The sequence below is a fragment of the Macrosteles quadrilineatus genome, unplaced genomic scaffold (genome assembly GCF_028750875.1).
Source record: "Macrosteles quadrilineatus isolate MER2022 unplaced genomic scaffold, UCM_ALF_1.0 Scaffold_9__3_contigs__length_116548681, whole genome shotgun sequence".
NCBI classification, from domain to species: Eukaryota; Metazoa; Arthropoda; class Insecta; order Hemiptera; family Cicadellidae; genus Macrosteles; species Macrosteles quadrilineatus.
Window position 1 is genome coordinate 14,197,590 of NW_026542602.1, and position 19,283 is coordinate 14,216,872.

Below are 19,283 nucleotides of genomic sequence, written 5' to 3' on the forward strand. Positions count from 1 at the left end.
ACATTTATCGATTTTGAAAAAGCGTTTGACTCCGTGAACCATCAAGTCCTGTGGCAGGTTGTTGAACACTTTGGAATCCCGCCCAAACTTGTGAATATAATGAAGTACAAGGGGTACTCTTGTAGTGTACTGCACCGGGGGAAAGTGTCTGAATCAATTCAGATGACTTCTGGTGTAAGACAGGGATGCATCTTGTCGCCAATATTATTTCTGGTGGTCCTTGACCGTGTCCTGAGGAGGGTGACTGCAACTAGGAGAAGAAGCATTCAGTGGGGTCTTGCCGAAAATCTGGAAGACTTGGATTGTGCGGACGACATATGTATCTCATCGTTTAAATGACATGAGGAGTAAATTGAAAGATCTCAAAGATGTCGCAGAAATAGCTGGTCTACAAATAAATCAAAGTAAAACTAAAGAGATGAGGGTGAATGACCAATTAGAGGATAGATTGGAGGTAGATCAAGTAGTCTTTTGTCTACTTAGGAAGTGTTGTAGCAGCAGATGGATGAGGAGCTGGAGATGATGTTAAACTAAGAATAAGGAAAGCAAACGCAGCTTTTGTCCAACTAAAACCCGTTTGGAAAAGTAGAAACATCTCACTCCACACCAAAATTTGAATATTCAACACTAATGTTAAAGTGGTCCTGCTTTATGCTTGTGAAAAATGGAAAGTAGATAACAAAATTACCTCCCAACTGCAAGTTTTTATAAATAGATGCTTGAGAAAGATAAACCTGATATGGTGGCCTGACAGAATAACAAACGAAGACCTTTGGAGACGAAGTGGCCAAATGCCAATCCATATAGAAATCAGAAGAAAAAAATGGAACTGGATTGGGCATACCTTAAGGAAACCAGATGGCGCAATAGAGAAGGAATTCCTAACACGGAACCCTCAAGGAGCAAGGCGTAGAGGTCGGCCAAGAAACACTTAGAGGAGAACGGTTGAAAAGGAGGCAGCAATAGAGGGAAATACCTGGGGGAGCTCACAAGACTGGCGGGAGAAAGACGGGCCTGGAGACGTCTCGTGGACGCCCTATGTTCCGATCGGAACGACAGGAATTAAGTCGAGATGTCCTCGTTTTTTGCTCTTATAATGGAATTTGCATATTTATAATTACAGCCATAGTGTAGAGCTTAAAAACAAACAATGTTGGATTATAAAGTATTATTGTACAATTTACGGTCACAGACAAAGAAAATACTGTTGTAGTTTGATTGTTTATGGATGCATTTTGATCAATATTGGCAAATTAAAATTTTATGTTTAATACATTTTTGGGGGTGTCAAATGTTAGCGGCACTCAACGATTTAGAGTGAGCGGTTTGCGTCAAAGTGTAATTAATGTCATGACGTACATAGAAACTGTATGAGTGATTACTTCTAATTGCACAAGTCACACGTTAGTTAGTGAGACTATACTACTTATGGGCAATTAATGGCAATTTATCACTGACTAAGTTTTACAGGGAAAAAAACATCTAGATCCAGCGCTCCACTTAGATAGGTTGGCCCACATTTATTAGCGATGGGCCGAATATTGACTGTGGCTCTAGGATCATTGCTGGTAAGTTTTTATTCATACTATTTGTATCCTTTTTTTCTTTACTTCCAATACTTTACCAGTTATTAGTTATTTACAAGTACATAATGCTATGAATTATTATGGTTTTGTGTGTGAATTACAAGAATACTTCCAGTTAGTAAATAGCTTGTTTTCTTTCTTTTAGCCTTCATTTGTACCTAATTGGATATGATGCCCACTTATCTTGATATTTACACAAATATTGACTTTTCGTTATCTTGCAAAATTTCATGTATAAGAAAGCCATCTAACATGCACGTAACCCGTTTAATGGCAATTTCCCAAAAAATAACTACATTATAAACAAATAAATAAACAAAATACTAAACAAATCTCATGTCTAAAATTTAAAACATATTTTTAACTTATCGATTGTCTGCAATGAATTATGTTAAATTTAAGTGATCCGTTTTGATACCAACAGAATCTGCTTAATTTGAAAATTCAACCTACTTATTCCATTGTTCAATCAAATAGTCAGAATCGCGTTAATTTAATGTAACTATGGAAACACCATATGGGTATTCAATTTAAGTGAGACTTTTTCATTCTATTTCACCATACTCTGCACAGCAACCATTTTTGTCCACACAAAAGGGTAATTTTCAAACGATATCCGTGCCAAATATGTTGCCGCTATAGTTTGGTTTTAAATTTCGAAATATGTAAAGTGGAGGGGAACCTAAGTCCCTTATCGATACGGTAATGTCAGTACATTGATATACATAGTAATATGATGTTCAGTGAGTAAGGTTTTATTAACTAATGCCCATTATACTGATGGGGATCGATGTTCTCTACATCGCTCTACGAAAGATAATGTTACGTTTTTTACTGAATCAAAGTACCGAGGTAAAATATCAAAATCATTTGAAATTACTAAAACTAAAATTATATATTTAATCTATGCTATACGATTTAAAAGGAAAGAGAGCTGAGTATTTTAAATTGTTAGTGGTAGCACTGGCTGATAAAATAATTCGAAGTAGGTTTGCCCGTTAAGTTTTACTGGAAATGTGGACTTGAAGCGAAGTGGCTCCAGTAGAAAGTGTAATTAATCTTACATTGTATTATTGGAATATCACAGAGAACTTTATGTATGTAGATGTTGTTCGAGTTTTATTTGGATTGTAAAGTAAAGTATTAATTTTAAATCAGTCAGTGTTGCAAGTGCAGTAAATATATGTAAAGTTTCAGACAAACCTGAAATATTGTTCTTGAAAAGTACATTTTCACAATAGTTTGTAAGGATCTTCAATCCACTTTTATTTATTATACATTTTTAAGAATGGACATTATTAGTGGTGTTTGATGTTTTCAGACAGAGATCTGATTATGTTTTCACTTCTTTTATGCCAGAGTTCGGTTAAACCGAGTAATTTAAAGTGAGACCCACCCATTATATTATTTTTTGTGAAGGGCTTATGATTAATAAAATTATTTTATTTGTACATGATTGATATGTATATGTATTGATTTTGGAAATATTAGGAAGAATATAGAATATTCCAAATCTTGCATTATTAATTTCTCACACTACTTACACCCAGCTTATTAAGATTAATCCCTAAATTAAGTGTATTCCCTAGTTGGCATGTAATAAAGGGGACAATTTTCAGGAAGCTGCGTTTTACGTTGCTGAACACCTGGGTAGCGTCAGCCTATCTCATTACGTCAGTATCTACTACATTCGTGATCACCGTTCTCTATTCCAACATAGATTTCTTAGGGTAAGGCTGGCAGGGAGATAGGTTCTTGCGTTTACACTGTTAAACGTTTAATATATTGTCTTTTGTTTCAGATCCTACAGACCTCAGTTCTCGTCACTTCTGCAAAAGTTCAAGGCAACGGTATAACAGATTTTATAATTACTTTATTTTTTAGAAACATATACTTGTAGGTGGAGAATAATATAAGTTAACTAGCTGACCCGGCGAACTTCGTATCGCCTAAGTTATAGGTTTCCCCTAAGACAGACCGATGGAAAGAAAGTACCGTTACGTTTAATTTTCAAGATGATCTCGTTCGCATCGCTCAATCACGTCCTGGTTGAAGTTCGTTCGCTACGCTCACTCACCTTTGGGTTGCAAATTAGCTGTTGTCATAAATGTAAAAGAAATAATAGTGCTGCACCCTGTTGGTAATCCTTGTAACTATAATGCTATTGAACATCATAGAACAGAACCAACTTGTTTAATTGAAACAGCTGTTAAGATTCATTAATTCCATTTCTCATAAGGTTAACATGGGAAACTCCAGAGCCACTGGGGCGGAGCCCTTTTAAGAATTTCGAAACGGGAAATAGTTTACGTCCGATTCGCATACCTACAGAATTTACACACCAAATTTCATAACGATCGGTGAAGTCGTTCCGGAGGAGTTTGCAGACAAACACTGTGACACGAGAATTTTATATTTTAGAAGTCTACAACTTGCTTGACGCGATACACATTTCCACAAACAATAAACCACGCTCTCGTCGCCGGCCCAAGTGTAACTACGCGTCTGCCGTGGGAATAAATATAATACCTACTTTGTATGGTCGCCATTTCATTAAAAAGTATTAAAGTAAAGTATTAAAGTATATAATTAATGTATACATTTTGTTTATGGGTTACAATTTTAAGATTCCACTTTAGGCACTTTTCTTTCAATGTTGGGATCATAAAAAACTATAAATATGTGTCCGAAAAGTAATTTAAAAAAGTAAAAACAGTCTGAATCCAATACATTTTACAAATTTTAGAAGTGGGTGTTTTTCGAGGGTGAAGGAATGAGATCAAATCTTTGCTAGTTTTTACCGTTTCGAGTTATAACCTTTTTAAAAAACGTATTTCTCTCAAAAAAGGGTGATTAATAGTTATTTGTGCAACTAGTGAGAAAAGTGAGCAATTGACTCACTCGAGAGAAATCCTTACTCACGAGCCGTACTTTGAACTCGAGTTGCACATTATACTTTTCCTACAGTTACCATAAAACAAATAAATTGGTGAAGAAACATAACCTATTTTTACACAGAAGTGTACTTTTAATATAACATTTAATGTGAAGTGACAAATACAACAGTACAACAGCTGACCAGCTGATTCACAGCCAGTGCTGCCAACGTATTTCGCACGCATACGACGTTGCCTGCATGTTACGCGTTCACTATTTCGTGCCTTCACGTTGCAAATCTGGAGTGAGACAAAGTAATTAGAGTGAGACAATGTTAACATTGTCTCACTGATGAGCGAATTGGCCACTTTGCTTTCTCAAATCAGTGAGAGAACATGTACATTGTTAGGTAACTGTAGGAAAAGGGATTTTGTGGGGGGGGGGTTTAATTTGAAAATGTAACTTTTTGGATTTTCTGGGTGGTTTGGGACTGAGACGGACCTCCACAACATGTTATAGATTCCTAGCTATTCTAGAAGTGGGTAAAAATTTGTATACCTGTTCAGTGAGACAGTGAGCTTCACAAGCGGCTGGATCCCGTTGTATGTGTACGGGTGGTCTGATTCACCCTGCATAATATTGAATTAAGTATAATCAAATATTATAATAAATGATAAGTATAAATAATAATACCGATTATATGTCATACTAGGATTGCTTTCATAGCAGTGAAAGCCAGTTGAGCGGAGCAATCATGTTTCATAGGTATAAAATAAAATACAAATGTTCGCACACTCTGCACTGCTAGCCTTTACTACTTCTTTCGCCACTTCCTACATCGTGAACCTGTTTCCCTCCCTACCCATAGTTTTTGAGTATTTCCGATACATTAATCTAACTGCCACAAAGGGTTCCCACACTCAGCACCTTTAGCCTTTACTACTTCCTTCACCACTTCCTACGCCGTGGACCTGCTTCCCTCCCTTCCTAGAGCATTTTAAGATTGCAGATACATTAATCTAACTGCCACAGACGGTTCCCACACACCACACTGCTGGCCTTTACTACTTCCTTCATCGCTTCCTAAGTTGTGGACCTATTCTCTTCTATCCCATAGTTTTTTTTAGTATTTTAGATACTTTAATTTAACTGCCCCAAAGTATTCCCACACTCCGCACTGTTAGCTTTTACTACTTCCTTCACCACTTCCTACGTCGTGGACCTGCTTATCTTCCTTCCTATAGTTTTTATTTTAGATACCGGTACGTTAATTTAACTGCCCCAAAGTATTCCCACACTCCGCACTATTAGCTTTTACTACTTCCTTCACCACTTCCTACGTCGTGGACCTCTTTCCCTCCCTTCCCGTAGCATTTTAATATTGGAGATACATTATTCTAACTGCCACAGACGGTTCCCACATAACACACTGCTGGCCTTTTCTACTCCCTTCATCGCTTCCTACGTTCTGGACTTGTTTCCCCCCTTACAAGAGCATTTTAGTATTTTATATACAATGATCTAACTGCCACAAACGTTTCCCACGCTCCGCACTTCTCGCTATTAGGCCTACTACTTCCTACGTCGTGGACCTGTTCAAGTTTGCCATTTATGAGATGGAAACATAAAGGTGATTCACCGACGATTTGTTTAAGATAAGATGTTATTTGTTATATAACCTTATTTAGCTACGTAAATCAAATCTGTTAATGTACCTAAGAAAGTATGTTTTATCTATGACTGTACCTATTCGATCAGTGGTCGTTTCCAAATTGCGACTTAAATGTAAATCTAAGACTTTCTCTGTATTACTTGATCAGTCGTCATTATCCAAATTTTTTCCTTTTTACTGCGTTAAGGTCGTAGCTTGATTTAAACATATGCTATGATTCTTTGTTTTGTTTACATTTACCTTGTTATTTTGTAACCATCATGGCAACCCATAAGACCAATGTTAAAATTTAAAAACTTAGAGTTACTTTCAAACTATATAACCATTATAAAAAATTAAAATTGGTTACGTCCAAGCCATCCAAACATTTGACAAAGCAACCTTGGTAAGTTTGGCTAAAATATATTTAGCCGTTATTGAGATTAAGTGTTATAAAGATTGCATTGAAGTTGATCCCAAAGAACTTCGCTTCGCTCCGCTCAAAAATATGTTCAGCCGTTATTGAGATTAAGTGTTACAAAGATTGCATTGAAGTTGATGCTAAAGATCTTCGCTTCGCTCCGCTCAATTAATTGTTCTCAATCGTAGTGATTTTGAGGTAAAGGACTAAAGGAGGATGGGTTTTAAACTTAAAATACGCGTATTATTGTAATGGATCAATACACGTTCAAACTTTGACATCAATCAGTATAAAATACAAGATGTACCCAAATTTTGCACCGACCTTTAAGGTATCATACGTCAACAAAAGACAAACTAAAATATCACGTTAATACTCCCAAAACTCAAAAGTACAACCGCCATTTATTTCCCGTTTTTCACAAAACCTTTTTAACGGTTTTTAAAAAAGAATTTGAAGTTTGGTACAGAGATTATTAAAGCAAAGACCTATACAAAAAAATTTAAGTAATTTTAGTATTAAATTGGTGGATATTTCAAGTTATTTAACATGAATAACATAAAAACTACATAGGTAAAAAAAAAACTCATGTGGTATTGTGTTGTTTAAACAGTCCTGTTACAACTCTAACTATACCAAATAAGGGAGAAAATTCATTTTTGAGATACATTTTTGTCATTTGGTACGCAAGAATTACCATCTATATAAATAAAATTACAGTTTTGTCTGTAAATTGCGCAGAATCCCTGATTAATAACTTCGGGACTTGATTAACGAATTTAATTGGTCGTAAGTACTTTATACTCAATGGTACTATAATAGTTCATAACTGTAAACGTTGGTTTTTGGTACTGGTACTTTTCCTTAGAACCGGTGGTAGCAGCAAGAGTTATTTTTACCTACAAACACATCACTATTTACAACTTGGTTATCGTTGGTGTTGTGCCTTATTTCTTATTAAATTTAATTGATGTCTTAATGTATTAGTTTTGCGTTTTCTGTCTGGACTCCAAAATGTTAGTTTATGCTATGGAAATGACATTAAGTGAAAAATTTGCTTGGCAAACCATCGTTTTAAAGCTTTGCCTTGTTATAAAATGAAATGAAATGAAATTAATTGCTTTATTGTCGTACCTTAACGTTAACGTATCAATGTTTTGTGGTTTGTGAATTTATTTATTTATTTGCAAACGGATTTACACAAATCTTTCAGCTTAATTACACGTTGTGAATTGCTCATTATGACTAAATAGCCTATAGATAATAATAATGAGAGGAACATCAAAAGTAACATTAATAAGAATACAGTACATGCAAATACTTGGACGATGAAAGAACTAAGAGTAACGAGAAATAAATACATAGTTGAATTAATAATGAAAATATGTATACAATAAATGGATCATGAACCGACCTAGAAAACAATAAATAATAAAAATAACAATAACCATGATAAATAATTTTGTGAAAGCAATAAATAATATTAATGACAATAACAAAGATAAATATTTATAGTGATTAACTACCGGTATTGTTAATTATTACCAATCTATATCGTCTTTTGTATTTCGTTTCATAAATTATGCCGTAAAGATTAATATTACCCATAAAGATATCTATAAAGAATATTTCATAAAGATTAACCAAAGCAAATATAAGTTATCATTACAGACGGCATTATCACTACACGATAAGTAGGCCTAAATACGATTATCATAAAACTTTACGACACGATCAAAAAATTTCAAATACTAAATTTGTAGGCCTATGTACTTTGCTTTGGTTAAAGCGTAGCAAATTACCTAATTCAATTCTGTATTTTTGTGCGTATGTCTGTTGGTAACGCATTAATGTCCTTATTTCTCAGTGTTTCGTGGAAAAGACAAGAGCACTTTTGTTAAAGCAAATTTCAACCGGAGTTAAGTATGCTGTGGTGAGGTTGTGATAGTATTTTAACTACTTTTACCGGTGTAAAAAGGCCTACCTTAGGGCTATGCCTCATAAATCTATAAAGCAATTTTTTTTTATCATTGGATATTGGGCTAATGGATATGGATATGGATATGGACTATGGACATATGGACTAACACGATCGGGTGATATTTAATCGTGATGCATTCGTTTTGGCTTGAAACTGTCAGATATTGTATTTGCGAAAGCTTATGTGTATTCCTATAATAGTTTTACCTGCATATCTGGAAAAATGCACACTAAATATGCAAACTAACTCCTGTTATGAATATAAGAAAGTTTCAGCTTAAGTTACTACAAGATCCTCGTACGTAGAACGGGCACACAACTAGTTATAACAATAAAAATTGTAAATTCAAAATCAATGCCACGTTCAAATCATACGTTCAAATGACAAAAGACCGCATAATATTATGTTTCATACAGAGTATGTTAAAATGCGTTTTCCCCCTTAGTATGTATATATGTTCTTAAATTTGATACTTGGCCACCATTTTGGAACTTAACACATTGAAAAAAAATTTATTTCTCAAAATCGAGGTCTTTGCATTGTCAATGAACCAATTAGTTATCAATTGACTACACAAAGCCGTCAAACGATAAAAATAGTTTGTGAATAAAGCGAAATGGCGCCTCACGAGTTTTAGAAACCTTTTGCATGATATATTTTAATTTGACTTTGATCCAGGATTAATAACAAGGAAATACAACTACCTACTTTAATATTCAATTCGATACGAAGTGCACGTTGGTTTCGGTACCACTGTTAACTTGAAAGTGTTTAAAATAATAATTTAACTAGCTTGTACTAGAATTTCTTTGTTTTCTACTAAAACCTTGTCTACGTACCTAATTAATCAGTTTATTTGTGTACAACAAGCTAACTCTCTTAAGGTAATGTCTAGTTTATTCTTTACAACTAGTGAGATTCTAAATGATTCCTTATCCTTGGTAAGTTAGAGATTTATTTGTTAATACTGTATCCCTAATACAGCCACGTATTTTTCTTTCAGTTGTGAAAACGAATGATCACAGGGGTGCAAAGCAAATCTTCACGTCGTGGATCACACCAGAGGACAAAGCCTCATCAAAAGACTTGGAAATAGAACTAGTACCAGGGAAGAAGCTACGTGTTGAGTGCGTAGAGTACAAGAGCGATGACGCCAGGGCGTTCATATACAGCCATGAAGGAGTCCTGATAGACACGTTGAATCTGTCCTCGCAATTGGACGCGCCATGCTCACAGCTGGAAAACTACATTCATGTGACCGACAACGATTTCACAAAGAACTCAGACGCAAGAAGGTTTAACGGGGTCTTTACATTTGACCTGACGATGACGTATCTAATCGCTGGGGCGAAGCCGGGGTGCGTTGAAAGTGAATACGATGTCACCAGCTACTATTTCATGGCACGCGTGGACAAAAAACGATACAAAAAGTTAAAGGAATGTCCAGAAAAGTTTGCGAGTGTAAGAATAATTATTGATAATACTAAAAATATGTAAAAATGTATGTTCATTTTGTGTTTATTATAATAATATTTACAAGTGGTGCCGACCATTTCGTTCGTGTTTCAAATAAAAGGATAACCCTAGATATTTGTTAAAAAGGTTTTACCAAAAAAATATTGATTGCATCAATTTTAATATTACAAAATACACAATGGCTTTGGCTTCTGTGCATGGATTCTTAACTTTTACCTTTTACTTTAGTCAATGTTTTTACTAACCTACATCTCAAAATCATTTTTTTTAGTTTCATTTGTTCGTGTGTATCCGAGCAGTATGTTTATTGTCTATGTACAAAATAAATACGCAAAATTAAATTAACTATAAAACAATATAAAACATTTATCCTGTAACGCCCTTTAAAACATCCCTTAGGACATTTTAATTTTAACCTTTGAATGAAAATTGTGATTTAAGTTTGACTGATGTTTTCAGGAAGTTGAAAAAGGGGCTGCAGCTGGAGGCATTGGTAAGTATTTAAAATGAAGATTTCAATACTTCTAGTCAAACTCTATAGTACAAAAGAAACCATTTTTTCTGGGGATAACTTATATACTACCATTGACTATACTCACCACCTAGTCATTGCAGATTGATATTTGACGAAGTTACCTTTAATAACATATCTGTTGTAGTTGTTTTTCTAGGCCACTTAATGCAAATCAAAATAAAAAGGTTACAATACCTGCAGACTGCTTATAGTGGTCCTCAATCATCCAACAGCATTACGCGTTGCGGTATTACTGTACCATCTTCAGATCCTATTTCACAAAATTTCAAGTCTTTCTACACATTATGTCACGTCACGCTTTTTAAAAACACAGTCACCAAACATTAAATCACGGATAAACTATTTACAGTAGGCCTACGAATTGAAAACGAGAGACAAAAAACCAACGCATGTATTTCAAGTGTCGAGACTCGGCCAGCTCGATCGCGGTGACCATAGTACGTTCTATCATTTTCATTCTGTGGTCCAACCTAGTCCTGCAGACCTAACCACGGCCTAGTCAGTTAGATGTTTCGCTCGTGTCTTCTATGTAGTCTTTGCTTAATGGCATCATTTCGAAAGGTCAGATTGTGTTAAATTTCAGTATTAGCATGGAATCTCTTGATGTAGCTAAAGCCTTAGGGATTTTTCTGAAAACAAATTACAATAAAGCAAAGTTTACCCATGTTATCGTTAGGATGTTGCAAACAACTCCTTCGAAAATATAGATTACTGTACAATATTCTTATTTACGATCATTTCAAATATTATTTTATTCTGATAGTTTGGTTTTTGTTTTATAGTAAACTTAGGACCAACGGGGAGCGTAAATATGATGCATTTCAACAAAGATGTTGCTCCTACCAGCTAACCCGAAAAAAAAGTTTTTGTGTTTGATACTAAAACCTTAAAAAATAAATCATTCAAGCTCATCTGCGAAGAATACACTCTCAACAATGAATTGCCGATGACAAAAAGAACGACCATGGCAACAGGATGGATCGTGTATGAGGTTGATGAAAATGTAGTTCTGGATAAGTTCCTTCTAGACTCTTGCGAGTCTGGAACTCAGGGAATAAACATAAACCTTGGATATGAAGGAACCAATAGGTATTTTAGAATTGTTTATAAAAGAACAGACGGAAAGTGTTTCGAAAAAGATATCATTCAAGAAAAATTTATGCGTTTGCACTACTACGATGAGGTTATGATTGAACGACATGGTCCTTATCCAGTCAGGTGTCCAAGGGCTTGGACCGGTGACGTAGGCTTAAACATTGGCGTAGCTTGGTGGAAATTACCATTCCACAAACCACTGCCGTACATGACGCCACAATCCAACGTCCAAGAATGAATCCAAGGTTTCGAGGTGAAATAAACCATTTTTAATGATTCAGCAGTAAATTAATTTCCTGACCTTTCCTTGTAATATATTTCAAGTGCAGTTTATAATTAATGCAAGCATTTAAGGGTTACTGTATGCTTGGTTAGCCATTTATTTCAAACAGGTTTTCCCGTGAAAATAATTATAGCAACATTTAAAAGGTTTAATCCAAGTGCATGTCTACTTTCGCAAAAAAATAACAAAACGTTTTCGATAGAAAGTATTTCTTTAACTTACAATATCTATGGGCATCTGGTCAAACAAAAATTACCGGATACCCAAGGATGATTTATGGCAAATAAATACTTGATATCAATATAAATAAATATCCAGAAGTAGAACAATGATTCTGAATAAGTTATCGCAGGTTATCCATACTCTGGACGGAAAAAAGTCCCGAGGCGGTTAAATAATTCAAAAAGTAATAAATATAGAGTTTAAAAATTTGGTCCACAGTTACTGGGCATTAGAATAATTTTAACACGTTATTCAGTGATGCACTACTTCTTCAGGGGGACGGCCCGCTAGGAGAAAAATATTAATACCCCGGCCGCAGCAAACCTGCAGATAAGCGAATTTCCATTTACCTGGCTGGATTTCCGCTAAAATATGCCCTAAAAATTGTCAGATTTATTTCATATATAAAAAAAATTAATTTTAATAAGTAGCCTACCTAGGTTTGCTGCTACAGGGAAGGTATTGAGGTGTGTTTTTATTTCAAATGTATGAAAGCTTACTATGAAATAAACAAAATTGCCAAATTTGATTAAAATATATCCATAAACAAGCAAACTACAACAGTTTAATTAATCTCCATCAAAATAACATGAGAATTTTAAATTTAAAGTTTTTTTAATTATCTCCGTAACCGTTAGGCATACAACCACGCTTCAACATACAAAATTATTTATTTTTTAAGCTCCACAAAATCGTCTGGAAATAAGTTGGGAAATTTTGTGTTTTTAGGGTAAAAAATGGAAAAAAACCTATTTTTACCCCATAAACTCCCGTTCCCAAAGTCCAATCATGCTGGTTTGCGAACTCGTTCGAATAAACGTAGGTTTACACGTGTCTACTAAATTTCATCATTTTTGCTCAAGTTATTCCCTTTATACGAAATTCGCTAAAAGAGGGCAAAGGTAAAAAAGAGGTTTATTTGAACACATCAAATTAGAGGTCTTTGTTAGTAGAATACGATGCCGAAAATTTGAGAACAAAATAAGAGATAAGTATAGAATGGCAGTCGTTCAAAGATTCCAAATGGTAGATTCAAGAAATATTTGAACTGCTGCCATTTTTGACTCGGTTGTCCGTTTTAGTTCAAGTTGCAGCATTGTATTCTAATATTAAAGGCCTTAAATGTTATGTGCATATCAACCTATGCTACATTTAAGATTTTCTTCTGACTCCTACCTAGCCGTACCCTGACGAGATAGTGTATCACTGAATAATGTGTTAATATGGTTTCCAGTAATTTGGTACCAAGTTTTGAGGCACCATACTTGTTACTTTTTGCAATATTTAACCAACATGGGATTTTTTCCACACTGAACTAATTTAATAAGGGGTTCATCTGTCACATTCCTGTTAAAATGTCTTGTTAGACATATTTTTACGATTGATGTGTCATTTTAAAGCTTATGATCTGGCAGAGGGACGAATGGTAACTGAAAACTTAACATAATCTTGAAAAGGTAAAAAGTAATTCATTGGATTTGTTGTGGTTTGGCAGCAGTTTTAACCCTGTTAAAATGTGCAATTTGCAAAGTAATAATACAGTCTCTTTTAGCCAAATAAACTTGGAGTATCAATCAAAATAACTGACACACCAAACACTAACTCAGTGTTAGTGTCTTGAAAAATATGCCGGACGTTGGCTCATGGCCAGCCACGTCCCTACCGTATTTATTTAGCCAATATAACTTATACCGTAGAGTAAATTACATTATTGAGACGGCAGGGATCAGTAGTCTGTGATGACAGGCTGTTGAAGTTTTATTTGGGAGGGTGAGAAAAGAATCCTAAAACATTAAACTAAACTACTTTTCATACTAAGTTTTATGTTCTGATATTACACTTTCTCGTAACAATTTAATCAAAATCTATTATATAGCCTAGAAGTCGGGAACCTATTTCTATTTGGAAAATTTATATTTAATCGCAGAAAGATTTATATTTTAATACACAATATGGGATACACCCAACACGGAGGGGTGCTTGTTGTATTCGGCTATCTACGACAATAGTATTATTTGTATTTCGTTCGCATCTACCAGTTAAAGTTCGTCGGCCTCCATCCATTGTCTTATAGTCTCCATTATGTCGAACATTTGTTTGGTCATGTTTTGATTTTGTGCAAATAAAAACTGGTCTAAAACAGTGAAACATGGTATTTAATAAGTGAAACATCAATCTTTTCAACTAATCTAATAAATCCTTATAGCACTTGTCTCATATTTTAGTATAACCAGCTGTTTCAAATATAACTGTCAATTTCAAAGTATTCATCTGTTCAAATGTAAACAAACATGTTCTCCCTAAGAAAACATAGGCACTTTGAAGGCCACTGGGGCAGAGCCCTGATGTAATTCCAAAGTTTTTTTGTTTGATGGCAAAACTACATGATAAGACCTTTCTAACGACACCTTGGACATGGTAATCGGTAGCACCACCGCTCCAAAACAATTATGACAAAAATATGCCTAGCGTATTAAATATATAGATAACAGGATGCTGTATATCTTCAGGAAGTTGCGAAATGCAATGACGTCCTCCGATTCGCAGAATGCCTCCATTATCGATGAGGTGAGAGACGACGAAGCGATGTTGATAGAGACTTAGACTTGTTTTTTTTCTAGGCTGCTATGTCATCTACGAAGGACGAGACTTGAACCTGCTGGAAGATTTCCTGCCGAGCCGCAGTTAATTCCCTAGTGGTGAGAGGTCCATTAACCTCTCTGTGGATGCCGAATGTTAGGAATAAATCACAAAACGTAGGCTATCACACGTTGGAGTTTACTGAAGTGAGAGAATCTTGTGAGAATATCCCATTCTGGGATATTCATAGAGACAAGCATGACATCTGACTGAGTCTTATTTTCTCCAGTTTCTGAGAGTTCTGAAGGCGTGAAATTAGATACTGGTCAACATTTACGAGGCTGCTTTAACCATAACGGGCCAAACCACCACAAATTATGATCTGGCAGTTCTGAGGGAGGGATCCCACGCGATGCGCAATCAGCAGGATTATCCAAACGATCCTAAGAACCTTCGACCTGTTTCTCTCTTATGACACACATATAATATGTTAGAACGTCTGATACTCAATCGAATAGGCGATTTTCTGGAACAAAAGATCATTCCACAACAGGCAGGCTTTCAAACAGGCAAGTCTTGTTGTGGCCAAGTCTTAAACCTGACCCAGCACATTGAGGATGGGTTTGAGATAAAACAGATCACGGGTGTCGCTTTTGTAGATTTAACAGCTGCCTACGATACCGTAAACCATCAAAGACTCTTGGGAAAAGTGTACAGCATTAACAAAGACTATCAGCTGACTTCAATGGTAGGCACTTTTCTTCATAACAGGCGGTTTTTCATGTCCCTTCAATGCAAAAAAAGTAGATAGAGGAATCAAAGAAATGGATTGCCTCAGGCAATGGGGTCTTAGCCCCAGCCCTTTATAACATAATACACTAACGACCAACTGTTGCCAAACGCTACACGTCAGTATATATATGCCGATGATACGGCGGTGGCGGCACAAGTTTGAGAGTTGAAGAACAAGAACACAAGAGTTGAAGAACACAAGAGTTTTGAAGAGGTAGAACAGAAGCTGACTATGACTCTAAATTAACTTTCCCAGTACTATGACGCAAATCACCTCAAGCCGAACCCTCCTAAAACCCAAGTTTGTGCCTTTCACCTAAATAACAGAGAAGCAGGCCGTCAGTTGAATGTGAGGTGGCGGGGAGACCGTCTTCAGCATTGTCCTACACCCAAATATCTTGGTGTCATACTGGACCACACACTGACATTTAAGGCGCATTGTATTGCGGCAAGAGGTAAAGTCCCAGCGAGGAATAATATCATCGGAAAGCTCACCAGCTGATGCTGGGGTAACCCTAATGTCCTCAGAACCTCAGCTTTAGCGCTCAGTGTGTCGGCTGCGGAGTACGTTGTACCAGTATGGAATGCATCGTCACATGCAAAAAAGGTTGACACTGCAGTCAATGACATGGCTCGGATTGTAACTGGGTGTTTGAAACCAACCCCAGTACACGAACTTTATCCTATCGTAGGGATTGCCCCTCCATCAATCCGATGTGATGTCGCTGCCGACGCAGAAAGGACTAAGCAAGAGACAGACCCTCGTCACCCATTACACGGCCACCAACCTGCAGAGTGACGGCTTCGGTATAGAAAGAGCTTTTTATCACGGATACGAGTCCTCGATGGAATACTCTCAAGCAATCGGTTAGCAAGGTGGGAGGCCACGTTGACTAACCCTCCCATACCAGCCAGGGAGGAACTGGCTCCTGGTAGAGGCCTTCATTACACGGTGTGGAAGACCCTAAATCGAATCAGAGTCGAAGTACCAAAATGCAAGACAAACGTGCAGAAATGGGGTCTCTTACCAGACGAAGAAAACATCATGCTGTGTCCTGTTCAGGATCCTGGACATCTGCTGATCTATCCAAGCCTAGACCAGTCTTGCACATTAGATGATCTTTTACAAGCGAATGACAGAGTCATATCGGTAGCTAATTTTTGGAAAAGTGAAGTCTGATTTCCGGACACGGAAAGTAAGTAAGTAAGTAGCAGGATTATGTTCGCTGACAATATGCCACCAACAATGAGATGGTAAAAGTTCTTGTACTTGAGCGACTCGGTTTGCAACGAAAGTCTTAAGTCGATAAGGTGGAGTGTGTAACCAGGCCAGTTACAGTTGAATCACACCATAGAGCTACAGAGGAGGAATCTATTCTTGAGTGAAAAACAGAGAGAACATAGCCTACTAGTTGAGCCAGTAAATGAGCAGCGCATAACTCTAAACGAGGAACTGTAAGTTTCTTTAAAGGAGCAGCAACTCGAGTCTCTGACAATAGCTGCCTGATTACCACAGATCCATCATTTAGGGTACACCTTAAATGCCCTCGCCGCAGCTAATCTGCAGATTAAGCGAATTTCCATTTTCCTGATTTTATTTTCAATTTAATCTATTCAAATAACATAAGGTTTAACGAGTACACAGGCTTTCTGCCTACAGGGAGGGTATTAAAGTGTGTTTTTTAGCTAAATATTGATCGCATAGTGTACAAAAAATAGATTCGCCAGGTTTGATCCAAATATATCCATAAACAAGCAAACTACAACAGTTTACTTATTCTCCATAAGAATAACATGGGAATTTTCAATTTACAATTTTCTCCGTAACCAATAATTATACAGAACCACTTCAATATACAAAATTATTTGTTTTTTAAGCTCTTTAAAATGGTCTATAGAAGATTTGGGAAATTTTAAGTTTTAAGGGGTCAAAATGAGAAAACCCAATTTTTACCCCATAAATCCCCCCATAAAACCCTGTTCCCACGGTCCGATCACGCTGGTTCACTAACACCTTTGATTAAACGTAGATTTACACTTTTGTACCAAATTTCATCGAAATCGGATCATTTTTGCTCGAGTTATCGTGCTAACGGAAACACACACACAAACACACTTATATATGAATTTAAACGGACTCAGTTTTGGTTTCTAAAGTAAATCGGTCTCGGGTCTAAGTTTTACCATGACACCTACGGTAGTAGTTTATTCTCTATATAGGAAATTTGCTAATATTATGGTGGCAGCATATCCACCTTTGGAAGCATCTGAAAACCCATGTAGTTCAGTACTACATGACTGGGATACTTTGAGAGCTCGTGGAATTAAAATATTGTGCAGATGTACCAGTGAAATTTTTCACATTTCGAGAAGTTCAGGCGGGAGAGGTTGGTCCCAATTCAGTCCTTTAGTCCATATGAGCTGCACAAACTGCTTCACCCACATTACAATAGGAGATACGATACCACAGGGGTCATAGGTCTGTGCAATAACACTGGCACTTGACGCTCTGTTCTAGAATTCTGAGGTAAATTCAAATTATAGGTGAAACTGTCAGTAGCCAATGACCAGTGTATGCCTAGTATGGTAAAATGAGGTTGTCGGCCATCTTGAAGAAATACCGGTGACTCTATGTGACCATCTGTTAGATCTTGTAGCAGTCGACTGGAGTTTGAAGTCCACTTGCGTAACTCGAAACCGGCCCGTTCCAACAGCAAGATAAGTTGTTTTTGAAGAATCAAAGCTTCTTCCCCAGAATCACCACCTGCAATGACACCATCTACTAAGGTTTGTGTGCGTAGAATCCCTGCCGCTTCAGGGTATGGGTTTGTCACCATCAGCTGCCAATATATGCGGGGTTCGAAAAGCATTGTGGTGAGTAATTATCTCCGAAAGTCACAGTGGTGAGTTTGAAGATCGAAGGTGACTGATCAACATTGTCAGGCCAGACGATCAACTGGTAATATAACACTGGTCACCAGGATGCACCTTAATCTGCCTGCAGCCTACATCACAGAAAAATCCAAGATTATGAATGCGAAAGGAGATCAATAAATCACAAATGTTAGTTTGAATTTTTCTGTGGTTGAGAGAGATGCCATTTGAGGTTTTGGCACTGGCGTCAAATACAGTACGCAAACGAGTGGTACTGCTAGATTCCTTTAAAACCTCATGGTGAAAAAGGAAATAACGTGGAGCAGTAAGATCAATATTTTGAGCAAGTTCCATATGACCCAAGGACAAATACTCAGTCATAAAATCTGTATACAGAGACTTGAATTCAGGCTGAGATTTAAATTTGCGCTCAATAGAGTGTAATCTGTTTTCAGCATTTGAAATGGATTGTCCTAGAAGTAGATGGTTAAACGGCAATCAAAATTGCATAGGAAATCCTATCTACATTTTGGAAATAAATACTGTTTGTTGAAAAATGCCCTATATATTTCCTATGGGTCATAAAAATCACCTTAAGTTATATATAAAGTTTATTACTACATTTAATCAAAACTCTTTTCAACTTTTTTATATTAAATATCGTTTGTTGATAATTTCCCATAAAAATTTAATGTTTTTGAATTACTTATTAGACAAACAACTTATGACCACGAAAACAAGAATTCAACTACACTAGTCCAACAAAAAATATTACCAGCGAGTTATCAGGATAGTCAACATCATTAGAGTCATCATTAGAGATTGGAGGATGGTGGCCATCTTGGATTAATTTCAAACAGCTGCAGAAGAGTTATTTACCATCAAAAAAGTATTTTCAGTCACTAGGAGC

The 19,283-nt window shown here is 36.3% G+C and overlaps 1 protein-coding gene across 1 annotated transcript; it reads left to right on the top strand.

Annotated features, from left to right (window-relative positions):
• The first annotated feature begins 1,529 nt into the window (after positions 1–1,529).
• LOC129003256 (uncharacterized) lies at positions 1,530–11,898 on the top strand. The gene is made up of 5 exons (XM_054431549.1): positions 1,530–1,568; positions 3,388–3,436; positions 9,520–9,977; positions 10,452–10,485; positions 11,310–11,898. The coding sequence occupies exons 1-5, from the start codon at positions 1,530–1,532 to the stop codon at positions 11,375–11,377; spliced, it is 648 nt and encodes a 215-aa protein (XP_054287524.1). The 3' UTR covers positions 11,378–11,898.
• The last annotated feature ends 7,385 nt before the right edge of the window (positions 11,899–19,283 follow it).

What these genes read in the sequence shown, in the direction of transcription:
- LOC129003256 (XM_054431549.1), top strand. Translation starts at nt 1,530, where the DNA reads ATGGGCCGAATATTGACTGTGGCTCTAGGATCATTGCTG. An exon ending in TGGCTCTAGGATCATTGCTG is followed by an intron (nt 1,569 to 3,387) that starts GTAAGTTTTTAT and finishes CTTTTGTTTCAG; the next exon opens with ATCCTACAGACCTCAGTTCT. An exon ending in GGCTGCAGCTGGAGGCATTG is followed by an intron (nt 10,486 to 11,309) that starts GTAAGTATTTAA and finishes TTTGTTTTATAG; the next exon opens with TAAACTTAGGACCAACGGGG.